Below are 15577 nucleotides of genomic sequence, written 5' to 3'. Positions count from 1 at the left end.
CCATAGTAAGGTACTTCATGTAGAGCAGAAAGAATATTTTAATATGTTTTGCTTATAAACACCAACATATGAGATGCGATCACACAGTAAAGGGAATTTTTTGGCTCCTTCAAATTAATCTCCCTCAGATATAATACACTTGTGTCAGCACTTTTTCTCAATCTTGGAAGAACTTCTGGAATCCAGTTTTCATTACACTCTTCAGCTCCTTCAGTGATTCTGTTTTTATCTCATTAATAGTAACAATACGTCATCCTTTCATGGTTCTCTTCAGCTTCGGGAATAGGAAGAAGTCTCAGAATGCCACGTCTGGTGAATACAGTGGCTGAAACAACATAACAGTTTTGTTTTTCGCTAAAAATCATGAACAAGCATTGAGGTGTGAGTGGGAGAATTATCATGATTCAATTTCCATGAAAAGTTTTGCCACAATTCTGGTTGTTTTCTCTGGATTACTTCAGCAAACAGAACATAACTTCTAGAAAACAATAAACAGAACATTTACACATAATTGAACTTGTCAAATTTTTTTCGGTCGTGACTCTTCAGGTGGTTTCCAATAGGACAATTGGACTTTGGGTTTCAACATCATATGTGTATACCCACATTTTGTCACCTGTTATAACCTTCTTCAGAAGTTCTGGAATGTTGTCAACTTCATTCAGCAACTCCTGAGCGATGTCTACATCACATCGCTTTTGGTAGTAATTCAAAAGTTTTGAAACAAGCTTTGTTGCTACACCTTTCATGCACAAAAGACCCGAAAAAATTGCTTGGAATGATCAAAGGATATGCTGATATCATCAGCAACTCTCTTATGGTTATTTGGCAGTTTTTCGAAAACAACAGAACCACTTTCTTTACAACTTCCACACTGCCATTAATAACTTACATGCTAGGGTGTCCAGGGTGGTGGCCATCATTGTCATCATTGTCTTCAACATCTTCTCGGCTCTCTTTGAAGCATTTGTACCACTTGTAAACTCTTATCTTACTCATAGAAACTTTGTCAAAAGCCACATTCAAAATTTCAAATGTAGTGCTCCACTTTATTCCATTTATCAAGAAACGTTTAATGCAGATCCTTGATCCATGTTTTTCGAACATAAGAATTTGCCAAGCACTCGAAAACACTTATAACCTTTTCAGTTCTTATTAATAAACTGAATATTAAAAACAACTGAAAATGCAAACATACCTCAGGAACATGCAACAAGACAGACAAAAAATACTGAAAATTGTATGTATAAAGAAATTTAAAAATCCCAATTATTTTTTGATTACTCTTTGTGTCTCATTAAACCTAAAAATGTTAATTTGTTTTGAAACTGTAACCATTTTGATAGTTTATAGAGGTTTTCTTGATAGAGGTAAATGAAATAAATTACAAGGTTAACTTTTATTGAAGAGAGAACCTCCTGCATTCTTCCACAATCTTGGAAGCATCTCTTTTATGTGTGTGTTTCTTTTATATATATATATATATATATATATATATATATATATATATATATATATATATATATATATATATATAAAAAACAGAAAGAAACTTCCACATTGGTTCATCCCTATGAAATCCCCAAACCACCTCCCCTACCCTCTGGCTCCTACCCTTGCAACCGCCCCCGGTGTAGAACCTGTCCTATGCACCCTCCCACCACCACCTACTCCAGTCCTGTAACCCGGAAGGTGTACACGATCAAAGGGAGAGCCACATGTGAAAGCACCCACGTGATTTACCAACTGACCTGCCTGCACTGTGATGCTTTCTATGTGGGAATGACCAGCAACAAACTGTCCATTCGCATGAATGGACACAGGCAGACAGTGTTTGTTGGTAATGAGGATCACCCTGTGGCTAAACATGCCTTGATGCACGGCCAGCACATCTTGGCACAGTGTTACACCGTCCGAGTTATCTGGATACTTCCCACCAACACCAACCTATCCGAACTCTGGAGATGGGAACTCGCCCTTCAGTATATCCTCTCTTCTCGATATCCGCCAGGCCTCATCCTCCGCTAATTTCAAGTTGCCGCCGCTCATACCTCACCTGTCTTTCAACAACTTCTTTGCCTCTGTACTTCCGCCTCGACTGACATCTCTGCCCTTAACTCTTTGCCTTTAAATATGTCTGCTTGTGTCTGTGTATGTGCGGATGGATATGTGTGTGTGTGTGTGTGTGTGCGAGTGTACACCTGTCCTTTTTTTCCCCTAAGGGAAGTCTTTCCGCTCCCGGGATTGGAATGACTCCTTACCCTCTCCCTTAAAACCCACATCCTTTCATTTTTCCCTCTCCTTCCCTCTTTCCTGACGAAGCAACTGCCAGTTGCGAAAGCTCGTAATTCTGTGTGTGTGTTTGTGTGTTTTGTTCATGTGCCTGTCTGCCGGCGCTTTCCCGCTTGGTAAGTCTTGGAATCTTATATATATATATATATATATATATATATATATATATATATATATATATATATATATATATATATATATATATATATATTGTCCAGGCAAGTAGGGACCTCCCAAAAGTGAAAGAAATGATTAAGATATAAATTACTGAAAGGAGCATTCAGTGTACTGGCAGTTCAGGATAGAGTTCAGTGCAGTGTATACACACATAAATAAATATATAAATAGAAGTCAAGTTAACATTTATACACGATGAAAGAATTACCTCATTTCCACCAGGCTGTTCTTTTACTTTAGTACTTTTGTTAGCACTACTAGATAATTTCAAGAATGTTCCGATCCCCAAGTGCACAATAGATGTGGATACATTATTCGTAATTTCGTAAGTTAAAGTTTTAGAAAACATTCTATCAGTGGTGCATAAACAGTGATTAAAAGTGTTAAAATTCAGTAAAACAGCCCTGACCATGATAAATGTTTATTTGGTAACCAGTTTCAATCTATAAATTAGATTATCTTCAGGCTTGAAGCACTGCAGTACAATAGTAATACATATGCAGAGGGAGTTCTGTACAAAGAGATGGTAATATGGCTAAAAAAATATTTCAAATGAAAGCTACAATAAAAACAGATATGGCCTTGCCGCAGTGGTACCACCAGTTCGTGTCAGGTCACCGAAGTTCAGCACTCTCAGGCTGGGCTAGTACTTGATGTGTGACCATCCGGTCTGCCGAGTGCTGTTGGCAATTTGGGTGCACTCAGCCCTTGAGGCAAACTGAGGAGCTACTTGATTGAGAGATAGTGGCTCCGACATCAGAAATGACATATGGCAGGGAGAGCAGTATGCTGACCACATGCTCCTCTTTATCTACACCTGGTGACATCTGTTGGCTGAGGATGATGTGGCGGCCAGTTGGTACTGTTGGGCCTTCATGGCCTATTAATGTGGAGTTTTTTTTACAATAATAACAATTTTATACCTATGATGGTGGAGGCAGACAGAGCAATATCTGAAAGAGCACGAACATCAACTGCTGAATAAGGCAACATTAACCAAGAATATATACTGTAAGCTCCACCAGTTTCATACAGCATTATATCATTGACAGAATTACCATAGCAGTAGCTTGACAGAATTGATAGTCAACACTGCAGAGTTAGCATTAATGAAATATTTCATATTATATAATATAATAAATAGTACATTGTTCTTATAAATAAATTCTGTGTAAAATAACACTCCAAAAAATATAAATTTATCACCACACAAACTGGTGACAGAAAATCGTCTAAATAAAAGAAGCTCAATTGGTATATCTAAAATATGCATCAGTTAAATCAGTAAAGTTTGTCAAACCATGTACTATTCATATTAAAATTATTAAAATCCTAAAATATTTTATTGGTTATGGAGATATTTTGTTAATGCAAAGTAGAAGGTTGAGGTTTTGGAGCCAGTGTCTCTACAAGCTTACAACCAGGTTCTTGATTTCATTTGTAGTGCCTTACGTATCTGCTGTGGAGAGTACCTGTTGGCTTCAAAAACTCTTCTCAGGTGTAGAAGCTAGTCCTTCAGACTGCTGTCGTCAGCAATGACGTGTGCTCTGTGTACTAGAGTTCTGAGTAGGCACTAGAAAAGTGGAGGAAGACACGGAAAGTTATAAATCCATGGCTTTCCTGCCATATGTGGGAAGCCTTTCATCAAAAATAGGATGGATCCTCTGGAAACAAAGTGAAAGTGATTTTTGCCCTCCACCAAAGACTGCAGCGCTCCTGGGTTCCGTTAAAGGATAATTTGGTGCTTCGGAAGCTTGGGGTTTATAAGATCCCCTGTGTCTGCGGCCGTTCATACATTGGACAGACAACACTTACAGTCCAGGAGAAAAGCACAGAGCAATACAGGTACACCCGTGTCTTACAACCTAATAAATCTGCAGCGGCAGATCACTGTATTGACACTGGGCACTCTATTGGTGTGCAATAATGTCGAAATTTTACCCTCAACTTCATCTTTCTGGGACTCAGTAATGAAAGAAGCAATTGAAATTTGGTTGACGACTAATTTAATTAATAGAGATATTGGCTTCAGCTTGGACAAAGCATGGAATCAGGCAATTTCTGTAATTAAATCACAAAGACGTCGCGACGCTACAGCTCTCAGTGACACATCAATATCGCCATTTGGATCGACTGCGCAGCCATAGATTTAATTTCCATGGATATGTTACACCTCTTTGCCGCCTATCAACGTCACTGGCGCCATGTGTATCTTTGGCCGCATACACAGTAGTTCAGTCCTCGAGTTTAAAAGGATGGAGCAACTGCTGGAACATTAGTCACCTAGGCTCACTCTGAAGATGGCTGGACTTATTCAGCCGAAATATTAGAAGCAGGAGAAACTGAATTTATGCGGCTGCATGCCCGAAATTTTATGGCACAGTCTTTATGCCGCAAAAACATGAAGATGCACTTCTTAAAAAGTTCTTGGCCAATTTACTTTAAACTTTTACATTATACTCAAATAGACATCGAGACCGACATAGGCTACATATTTTTAAAACAGTACCAACCGACTGCGGTGTCATCTTCAGCCAATATGCATCACTGGATGCGGATATAGAGGATATGGAATTACTTCCACATTTATTTAGGCAATTGCAAAGCTTTGCTGATTTAGTAAGTATTGTATATTACCTATCTGTCCCTATCACAGACATTTAAGTTTCTGAGAAGTTTGAACTTCTAGCACCATTTTAAATTGTTGGATGCTTTTTGTAGGTCAACAGATCCTATGAACATGTATTGACTTTTGATTTTTCTGAAGTCCTGCTTTCCTTATTAAGCGCAACATTACAACTGCCTGTCTTGTGCCTTCGCCTTTCCTAAAGTCAAACTGATCATCACCCAACAGATTCTCAGTTTTTTGTTCCATTCTTTTGTATGTTAGAAAAAGAAACTTGTAGCTGCATATATCCAGGACATTAAATTGAGCATTGTTGTATTTGGATTTGTTTGGGTTTCAGAAGTTACATTGGGATTTTAGGTTTTGCTAACATATGGGAGAAAGGCAATGGACATATAAGTGGTACCTTGTACCTGATATACTGGGTTTTAATTAATTAGGGAGGTACATTCTGTGAAATCTATTTCTATCTATTCAGTACCATGAAAATTTGTCGTGTCCTATGTTTCTAGTATCAGCCACACTGTTGAACCATGTATAATCTGCAACTGTTTCTTTTTGTTTTCTCCTCAATTTTTAGAGCAAGACATACGACTCAGTAACAGATAAATTCATGGACTTCAGCTTTGAAAAAACAAATAGCGCATATATGCTGTTCTATGAATGGGTAAGCCGCGATGGAGAGCAGCGGGGCTCAAAGGAAGAACCAGAGGCAGATGCTCTCACAGTACCACAAGCAGCCACTGCTGCCTCACCACCTGCTGCTTCCAAAGCACAGCAACAACCCACATTTGAACTTAGCAAAGAGCTTGAAGACTGGATCTGGCAAGATAACATGCACTTCCTTCAGGATAAGAACATCTTTGAACATACATACTTCAAGTAAGTACTAAGAAAAGAGATTGCTTGATTATTTTTAAAACTGACATAACAATTTGATCTGAAAATAATAATAATAATAATAATTAAAGATGGGGAAGAATAACACTGTCATGTATTTCATAGACACTGTAAGGCTGCATTTACATCTCTGCACATCACACCTAGTTTCCTTGGGCCTGTGCTTGCCCCACATGCAAGTAGAGGCACACATGTAGGTGCATGCCTCTTTCTCAACAAGTGCATAAGAGCATTTCCGTTCACTCTTAGGGAGAACCAAATATGCTACTGTAGTGATCCAGCTGCAGGTACAGGTTCAATGTGCAAGTGTAGCTGACAAGTAGGCAGTGGGTTTGTTTTTCAGAGCCAGCCACGTTTGATGGCGATGTGCACTAGTGCAACTGGGGCATAAACATGATGTCTAAAGCCTGGCAGAGGACCACCTAACATTACTTACAGGGGTTTCTGGAAATAACAAAATATTTGCTAAATTCTTAACAAGCTAGTATGTGTGCTTTATTTATATCGCAAAATTTGTAATTGTAACGATGAATTCTAAGTATGAGAACAATTTTAATCTGAAGAAAAAGATAACAGTGATCAAGTCAGCATGCTTGCAAATTACTTCATTTAAATTTTTTGAATGTATATTTTTCCATTGTGTATAGACCTCGTCTGTTATTCAGACTAGCCCTTTGATTAACGTTATTCTATTACACCACATTTCTAAAGCTTCTATTCTCTTCTTGTCTGAACTGCTTGTCATCCATGTTTCATTTCCATATAGACTCCATTCCAAATAAATAGCTTTAGAAAAAATTTCTTACAATTTGAATTTATATTGGATATTAGCAAATATTTTTTTTTAATTACAGAAATGCTTTTCTTGCTATTACCAGCCTGCATTTTATATCCTCTATACTTCAACAATCTTCAGTTATTTTGCTGTCCAAATAGCTAACCTCATCTACTGTTGTTAGTGTTTTATTTCCTAATGTATATTGAGCAAGCAGTAAAGGAAACAAAAGAAAAATTTGGAGTAGGTATTAAAATCCATGGAGAAGAAATAAAAACTTTGAGGTTTGCCGATGACATTGTAATTCTGTCAGAGACAGCAAAGGACTTTGGAAGAGCAGTTGAACGGAATGGACAGTGTCTTGAAAGGAGGGTATAAGATGAACATCAACAAAAGCAAAACGATGATAATGGAATGTAGTCGAATTAAGTCGGGTGATGCTGAGGGAACTAGATGAGGAAATGAGACACTTAAAGTAGTAAAGGAGTTTTGCTATTTGGGGAGAAAAATAACTGATGATGGTCGAAGTAGAGAGGATATAAAATGTAGACTGGCAATGGCAAGGAAAGCGTTTCTGAAGAAGAGAAATTTGTTAACATCGAGTATAGGTTTAAGTGTCAGGAAGTCATTTCTGAAAGTATTTGTATGGAGTGTAGCCATGTATGGAAGTGAAACATGGACGATAAATAGTTTGGACAAGAAGAGAATAGAAGCTTTCGAAATGTGGTGCTACAGAAGAATGCTGAAGATTAGATGGGTAGATCACATAACTAATGAGGAAGTATTGAATAGGATTAGGGAGAAGAGAAGTTTGTGGCACAACTTGACCAGAAGAAGGGATCGGTTGATAGGACATGTTCTGAGGCATCAAGGGATCACCAATTTAGTATTAGAGGGCAGCGTAGAGGGTAAAAATCGTAGAGGAAAACCAAGAGATGACTGCACTAAGCAGATTCAGAAGGATGTGGGTTGAAGTGGGTACTGGGAAATGAAGAAGCGTGCACAGGATAGAGTAGCATGGAGAGCTGCATCAAACCAGTCTCAGGACTGAAGACCACAACAACAACATTTCCTAATGTACTTCCCTCCGTATGGCCTGACTTCTTTTGGCTGCATTCTGTTACCCATCTTTTTCTTTGCTGATGTTCATCTTATAACCTCTTTTCAAAACAGTATCCAAACCATTGATATATTGATGAGAAAAATATCAGCTGCATATTGTAAATATACTCACGGACTTCAAACGTGGTCAGGTGATTGGGTGTCACTTGTGTTGTAAGTCTGTATGTGAGACTTCCATACTCCTAAACAACCCGAGGTGCACTGCTTCCGATGTGATAGTGAAGTGGAAACATGACGGGGCATGTACAACACAAAAGCGTACAGGCCGACCCCATCTGTTGACTGACAGAGACCGCCGACAGGTGAAGAGGGTCATAATAGGCATCATACAGTAATTCCAAACTGTGTCAGGACCCACTCCAAGTACTATGACAGCTTTACTTCTACCAGTACCTTGTCTCCCACCTTCCAAACTTTACAGTAGTTATCCTCCACATCTGTCCTTCAAAATACCTTGCTCTTTAAAATTTGATTTTGAGACCTGTGTCTCAAATGTCTCCAGCAACACCACATTACGAAGACTCCTAATTGTTTCATTTCTGTCATAATCAGTTGTTTCATACTCGTTTTGAGATTTAACCCAAACATAGCTTTTCATATTGTTTTTGTAGGAAGTTTTTTCCCTTGTACAATCATTACTATTATGCATTTCTTGCATCTTCCTTCTGCTTCTATTCTACTTCAGATATAGCAAGATTTGCCTCTCTCTTCAAGAGTCTCTTGACCTAATTTACAGTTGGGCACCCATATTTTCCTGTTATATATTTTCATCAGCTGTGTGTCATTGTAATTTAGTATTGTTAACTCATAACACCTGTAGGAATAGATAACAAAAAGACTCTCATTTTTAAGATGGAGACCAGATATTAAGAACAGAGAATTTTGGCATTTGCCTCTTGAGTGATATTTCATCTGTGGTATTACAGCATGTTCTATTACAGTCTTTCAGGCTTTCGAAAGCTGTCTTTGCCCTCAATGTAGCTTCCACCTATAACTGTATGCATTATGTTAATGCTACAGCCTGTGCTGGCCAGCTTGTCAGTATTGAATGTGCCAGGGATATTGAGTGCGCTAGTGGTTTGAACTGTTTGTCTACACAGTTTGTGCCAAAAATGCTTTAAACCTGGGTACCCTGAGACTCAAATTATCTCTTAGATGTAAAAGTATCTTAATGCCACAATTTTTATGTATGTCCTATTAGACTTAGCATTGAAGTACAGAATGGCATTAGCCTGATGCTGCACAGCCATCTAAATTTAAGTCATAATTATTTGATTCCCATTGACCATTTGTTGTCTGCTTAAACTACATACTGTAAAAGAGGCTCTAAGAGAAAAAAAAAAAAAAAAAAAAAAAAGATGTCACGCAAGTGCTCGTATTCTAGTTAACAGGAACAGTATTGCTGGAAGAAATTGCTGTTCTCCATCCTGCCGAAAGTTTAGTACTAAATGTAATAGTGCATAACATCATGATATCTTATTTTGCTATTGGAGGGAATTATTTGTATTTCAGTTTGATTTAATAGGACAGATGGTACCAACTCTACCCAATAGGTCACAGGCAATCGCATGCAGCTTGCCATGCAGACCTATTACACCATGTTTGCTCCGTGTTCTGTTGGTGCAAACAGCCTTCCTCACTGATGAAGTATGATATTTAAAATAACTTAAGTGATGTTTCAAGGGATGTGTTTGCTCATTATTTACATGTACGATGGAGTTACTGTGTTCACGGATGAACTGAGTCTGTTTGAAAGGCAGCTTGGGAAAGCAACCTGTACTGTCTTTTGTCACTACAGCATGCCCCACCACAGATATTATGATTTTTTAACAAGACATGCTATCACTTTGTCACAGTTTTAAGACAAGAATTCAGAACTTAAGGAGTCTAGAAAATGAATTGAAATTATTTATCACACCATTTTCTGTCACACTAGATTCCATTTCTTCAAAAGTTCTATTGCAATGTACTAATTTACAAAATTGCATTCTGTTAAAGGAGAGTTATTAAGCAGGAATAATTTATTATAGTGGTATTTTGAAGTGCATTTGCCAAGCTTCCCAGAAATAAACCTGACATCAAATGTGCAAATCAACATATTGCAACAGCTTCTTCGTATCATGAGAAGGATAAAAACTACAGAAAGGTTGCAGATTCACATCCAGCACTGAGAAATTGTGTGTGTCATATGGAAAAATGGGGTCTGACACAAAATATTGCATCAGTTGCGAATAAAAAGATGTCATGTTCCATAAATGTTACAAAATGTTAGTAGATAAACAGACAATTCAAACACATCTCATAGTGATTATACTTTGTTAGTTGTGGTCAAAACCAGTAGCTGGCATTGTTGTGTGGAAAGTACTGACTACCACACTTGAGCTGTTTGCCTTTTCCTTTCCACTTCTGACTGCAGGCACCTGGCTGCCCATGGGTAATACTCAAACTGGAAGAGCCTGGAGTGGAACAGAAACAGTTACTAGAATCAGGAGCACTGCATCCTTAGAGAAGTAATTTGAGACTTAACAGCAGCTACACTTCTGATGATGAACATGTAGATAGCTCCCAAAATCTTCAGATTTTATAAGTAAATGATCCTGGCTAAAGCGGATTATATTATTCCATTAAAAAATGTGTGTTCTGCTCCCTTTTTTCTCCAAGTGTGCTTTTGTGTGTGTGTGTGTGTGTGTGTGTGTGTGTGTGTGTGTGTGTGTGTGTGTGTTGGAAGTAAGACTTGACATGCACTAATGTGCCATGTGGCTAGAAAGATTAGTGACTTGTTTCACACACTCTTAAATTTTGAAAGATAGCATGTATGATACAGATACTAAATGTGTATTGTTGTTTTCCAGCTTTATGTGGCAAGTATGTGGATACATTCCTCAGACTCTCATCAGCCTGCAGTCCGATATTACGGAAATGGCTGCTCAATTGTCCACGTCATTTTTTGTGGAGACATTTATCCATGCTAAAGAAAAGGTAAATAGAAACTGACATGTTTATGTTGTTATGCTCCTAAACTTAATTTTTTGGTGAACACTTACCAGTATTAAAAATTAGACACACAAACTGTACACAGATAGTTAAATGATAATGATCTACCAGTGATTGAAAAGGAACAGTTGGTTTAGATTGATTGAACATAATAATTCGGAACAGCTACCATCAGTATATTGGTAATTAGTTTCCATGTCAGATTCCACAGACAATATTTAGGAAAGTTAAGCTAATGAAGGTGCTGTAGGTACAGGAGAATCCCACAGTTATCCATTATATCCGTTATTTGCAACTAAAATATGGGCAACTCAAACCATGTCTATTGACCACAGAAGAATATTAATTATAACCATTTCTAAAAATAGTGACAGGTCCGATTGTTGCAACTATCATGAACTTACACTGCTCTCAGTTGATGGTAAAATCCTCACTAAAATTCTGTCCAGTTACTTGATACCCCTAGGGCTGAAAAATCTTTACCTGTAGAACAGTGCTGTTTTATACTCAACCAAGGAACAGCCATCATGATCTTTGATGTTAGATTAATGCTGATAACAAAACTGTGCACTGTATATGATCTTTATAGATTTTGTGATTGTCTTTGGTTGAGTAAAGTGAGATTTACTCTAGAGAATAGTAGGATCCCATTTTGGCCAACTCTAAAGATGAGCTAAAGGCCTTTCTGAATGTATGTATGTATGTATGTATGTATGTATGTATGTATTTTGAGGGAACTATATGCTCAATCTTTGCAGATTTTGTGACACAGATACAGAGTTGTGATTGTCATTTAGCATTTGAATAACCTGTTGTTTTAAGGTAATTTTTTATTTGCTGAATGAAATTGGTTTTAATACTATAAGGGTCATTGAGTAATTAACCCTTTAACTGCTCTGGACGTGTTAACACGCACTCCTTTGTACCTGTCCCTGTGTGCTCTGTACGTGTTTACACATGCTGCCAATCCTTCTACCTGGTACTCTGAACGTGTCCACACATATACACATTTAGAGTATCAGGTAGAAGGACTGGTGTCACACGTAAACATGTTCAGAGCACACAGGGACAGGTAGAAAGGTGCATGTATCAACATGTCCAGAGCATTTAAAGGGTTACAGATAAAAATTGCTCTGGAGAAAAAAAGAGGTTCATTTTTACAAAACATTACTTTTTCTCCTTTTCAACATAATCTCCTTGAACATTTATGCACTTGTTCCAACAGGGTACAGGCTTTTTATTCCAGCTGAAAGAACTGTTTATCTTGATGCTTGAACCAATTTCCTACAAACTTTTTCACATCCTCGTTGTCCTGGAAGTTCTTCCCACGTAATGCCTCCTTCAGTGTACCAAACAAATAGAAATCACTAGGTGCTAAATCAGGACTGTAAGGGGATGAGCCAGTACTTTCCAGCCCATTTTGTCTAGGGTTTCATGGGTTAGTTGAACAATATGAAGGCATGCGTTTTCTTGCTGGAGAATCACACCTCTCTTCTGAGATCCACAACATCTCTCTCTTATGGCTGCCTTTACACTGTTCAAAAGCAAATGCGAGTAGTATTGGCTGCTCATTGTACACTGCTCTTAGAGATAATCACAAAAAACTGGACCTTCAGCTTCTCAAAACACCATCAACATCACTTTTCCTGCTGATACTTGGGTTTTGAATTTTTTCTTGACAGGTGAGCTGGTGTGCTTCCATTCCATGCTTTCCCTTTTTGATTCTGGCCAATAATAATGAACCCAAGTTTCATCACAAGTTAAAATTTTGTTGCAGAAGTGCTCACCTTCTATTTCATAATGTTCCTTTAGCTCTTGGCTCACTCACAACCTCGTTTCCTTTTGTAGCCACGTCAACTCCTTTGGGACGCATCTTGCACATGTTTTGCGGTGCTTCAGCTTGTTATAGATAATGTTATGAACTGTACCAGTACTTACTTGAACCTTATCAACTATTATTTCCACAGTCACACTCTGGTCGGCATGAATAATGTCATTAATTTGACTTTCAAGTCAGGGAGTTGAAACTGCAACTGGTCGGCCAGAGTGGTTTCGTGGGTTACTGAATCATGACCATTTTTTAACTGCTCTACACACTTGTAAAAATTTGCATGATTCATACAACCTTCACCATAAACTCTACATATATTCTACAGTATATATTCACTGGTTTCTTGCCTTCAGCAAGTAAATAACGAATAACAGAATGTTGTTCAAGTAACGTGGACGTTTCAAGCGACCTCGACATCTTGAAATGTATTTTAGAGATTATAAACAAAACAATGTTGATACATCGCCTGATTAGGGCTCATCCCAGTGCTGCCAAAACTTGAAGCCATAAAAGTACCAAACTTGCCCTACTAACAGTTTTTTCCCCAGACCAATTTGTCTCTTTAATTATTGAATGACTCTCCCATGTCTTTGCATGGAAGTAGGTGAGATACTGCTGGTTTTAAATCTCTATACTGAATGTGTTGGAAACAAACTTTAATCCTTGTGTATAAATTCTTTAACTTACACACATAATTAGCCCATATGTTCATTTGTGTGTATTTGATGACTAGAGAATAATTTGTGTAAAGTCAGAGTGGGAAGATTATATGAATCAGATAAATATACACATACACAAATGCAACTGTATATTGATACCTCCGCTATTTCTTTGTCCTTATATATTTATGTATGTTTATTGTGCTCATTTTTTCATCATTTTTTGGGACTGCATGTGGGATATTATTAAATCTTTTCAACCATTCTCAAGGCGAGTCACTTGCAAGATTTTTAAGGCACTTTACATTGTGGAAAAAAAGCACATGCATTAGGGATAACAGAGATAATCTTACAAGCGACTCATCTTGAGAATTGCTAAAGGTTGTCAGCTGACAATATTTAATAATATCCCAGATCCATGCCGGAAAAATGATAGACTACTCAATCCACCAGGAAACTTTCAATAAACACATGTGCCCTTTTTGTTTATAGCCAACGATGGTGCAGTGGGTGGAACTTTTAACAAAGCAGTTCAATGCATCACAAGCTGCTTGTGAATGGTTTCTTGGTCATATGGCAGAAAATGATTGGTGGCCTGTACAGATACTTATCAAATGCCCAAATCAGATTGTAAGGCAGATGTTTCAGCGACTGTGTATACACGTTATACAAAGGTTAAGGTAATAACGAAAACAAATGTATTCGTTCTTCTTCTTCTTCTTCTTCTTCTTCTCTCTCTCTCTCTCTCTCTCTCTCTCTCTCTCTCTCTCTCTCTCTCACACACACACACACACACACACACACACACACACACACACACACACACAGAGCGTGTGTGTGTGTGTGTGTGTGTGTGTGAGAGAGAGAGAGAGAGAGAGAGAGAGAGAGAGAGAGAGAGAGAGAGAGAGAGTAGGCTGTGGTACTTATTGTTTTTCCTCATTTTGTACCATTACCGAATATGCTCTTTGTAAAAATGTGACAACTTGAGGTAGTGAAAGACCTGGTGAAGGATGTGATTTAGCTTTTCCAGGCCAGGTTGGCACTGGATGATTAGAGAAGCACTGGTCAGCGGCTAATGTCAGAGGAGCAAATGGAAAGGGATACTTGTTTGTGGATAAGCTGGATAGGATATTGTCTGTCAGTAAAGGTTCTAATATAGTATATTTCGAATATTCCTGCTTTCCACTGCAGATGCAGTGTCCATGGAGGAATAGACTTTTTGACATGGAATGGGCCACAACTGTCAGAGTGGATGTATTGTTGGTCGTTAGCGCACTTGATACGAACAGATGCATTTATAGAGCCATCTGATAGATGGAGATTGACATCCAGGAAAGTGGTTTTATGAGTTGAGAAGGACAAGGTGAAGTGGATTTTGGAATAGGTGTTGACATTATGGAGGGTAGGACTAAAAGCTGTCCTTGCTGTGAATCCAGACCATGAAATCTCTATCAGTGAGTTTGGACCAGACAATTAGTTAATAGGACAAGAAATATTCCTCTAGACAGCAACGTCCTAAAGCAACTTCATTTTATAAGTAGCCATAGGATGGTGCTGTGCCAGTACCAATGATAATACCACAGATTTGCTTGTAGATCTGGCTTTCGAAAGTGAAATAATTGTGAGTCAGAAAGATGGTTCACTAGGAATATTAGGAAAGAGGTTTTGGGTTGGTGTCAGGACGACGTTGGGAACCTTGCTATCTGTGAACACTGCAGTGGAAAGCAAAAATTCTCAAAATAAACCAATAACCTTACCAGAGCATCTACTGACTGACAATGTCCTATCCAGCTCATCCAAAACAAGTCTCCCATGCCATCTGCTCCTCTCACACCAGTAAACCTGTTAACCAGCCACCAGTCAGCATCCTTTGATGACCCATTATCAGCTTGGTCTTGAAAAGCTCAACCACGTCTTCCACTAGGGCTTTGACTTCCTCACATCATGCTCTGAAGCAAGAGATTTCCTACCCAGAATTTTACCCACATGCCCCAAAGTAATGTTCAACTGCCCACCCAATGTACAGAATATCCCTGTCTATCCTTATTCCAACCCTATTCCCAGTCCTGCACCCCATGGGTCACTGCCTTGGGATTGGTCCAGACGCTAGACCTATTGTATACAACCACCCATCACCTCCTACCCCAGTCCAATCACAGCCATTTCCTGCAAAATAAAAAGCAGGATCACTTGTGAAAGCA

At 38.3% G+C, this 15577-nt stretch overlaps 1 protein-coding gene across 2 annotated transcripts in view; it reads left to right on the top strand.

The window, feature by feature from the left end:
* LOC126352307 (ubiquitin carboxyl-terminal hydrolase 34) overlaps positions 1–15577 on the top strand; it is a 538206-nt gene that overhangs the window by 305214 nt on the left and 217415 nt on the right. For both annotated transcript variants that reach the window (XR_007565188.1, XM_050002677.1), the window contains exons 34-36: positions 5676–5977; positions 10745–10871; positions 13869–14056. Coding sequence is in view for 1 of the 2 variants with exons in the window: in XM_050002677.1 (XP_049858634.1) it covers positions 5676–5977; positions 10745–10871; positions 13869–14056 (617 nt within the window). In the remaining variant the exon portion in view is untranslated. The remainder of the gene's footprint in view (positions 1–5675; positions 5978–10744; positions 10872–13868; positions 14057–15577) is intronic.

Source organism: Schistocerca gregaria, chromosome 1, assembly GCF_023897955.1.
Source record: "Schistocerca gregaria isolate iqSchGreg1 chromosome 1, iqSchGreg1.2, whole genome shotgun sequence".
Taxonomy (NCBI): Eukaryota; Metazoa; Arthropoda; class Insecta; order Orthoptera; family Acrididae; genus Schistocerca; species Schistocerca gregaria.
The sequence above is the reverse complement of the archived record's forward strand: the minus strand, read 5'-3'. Positions and strand labels throughout refer to the sequence as shown.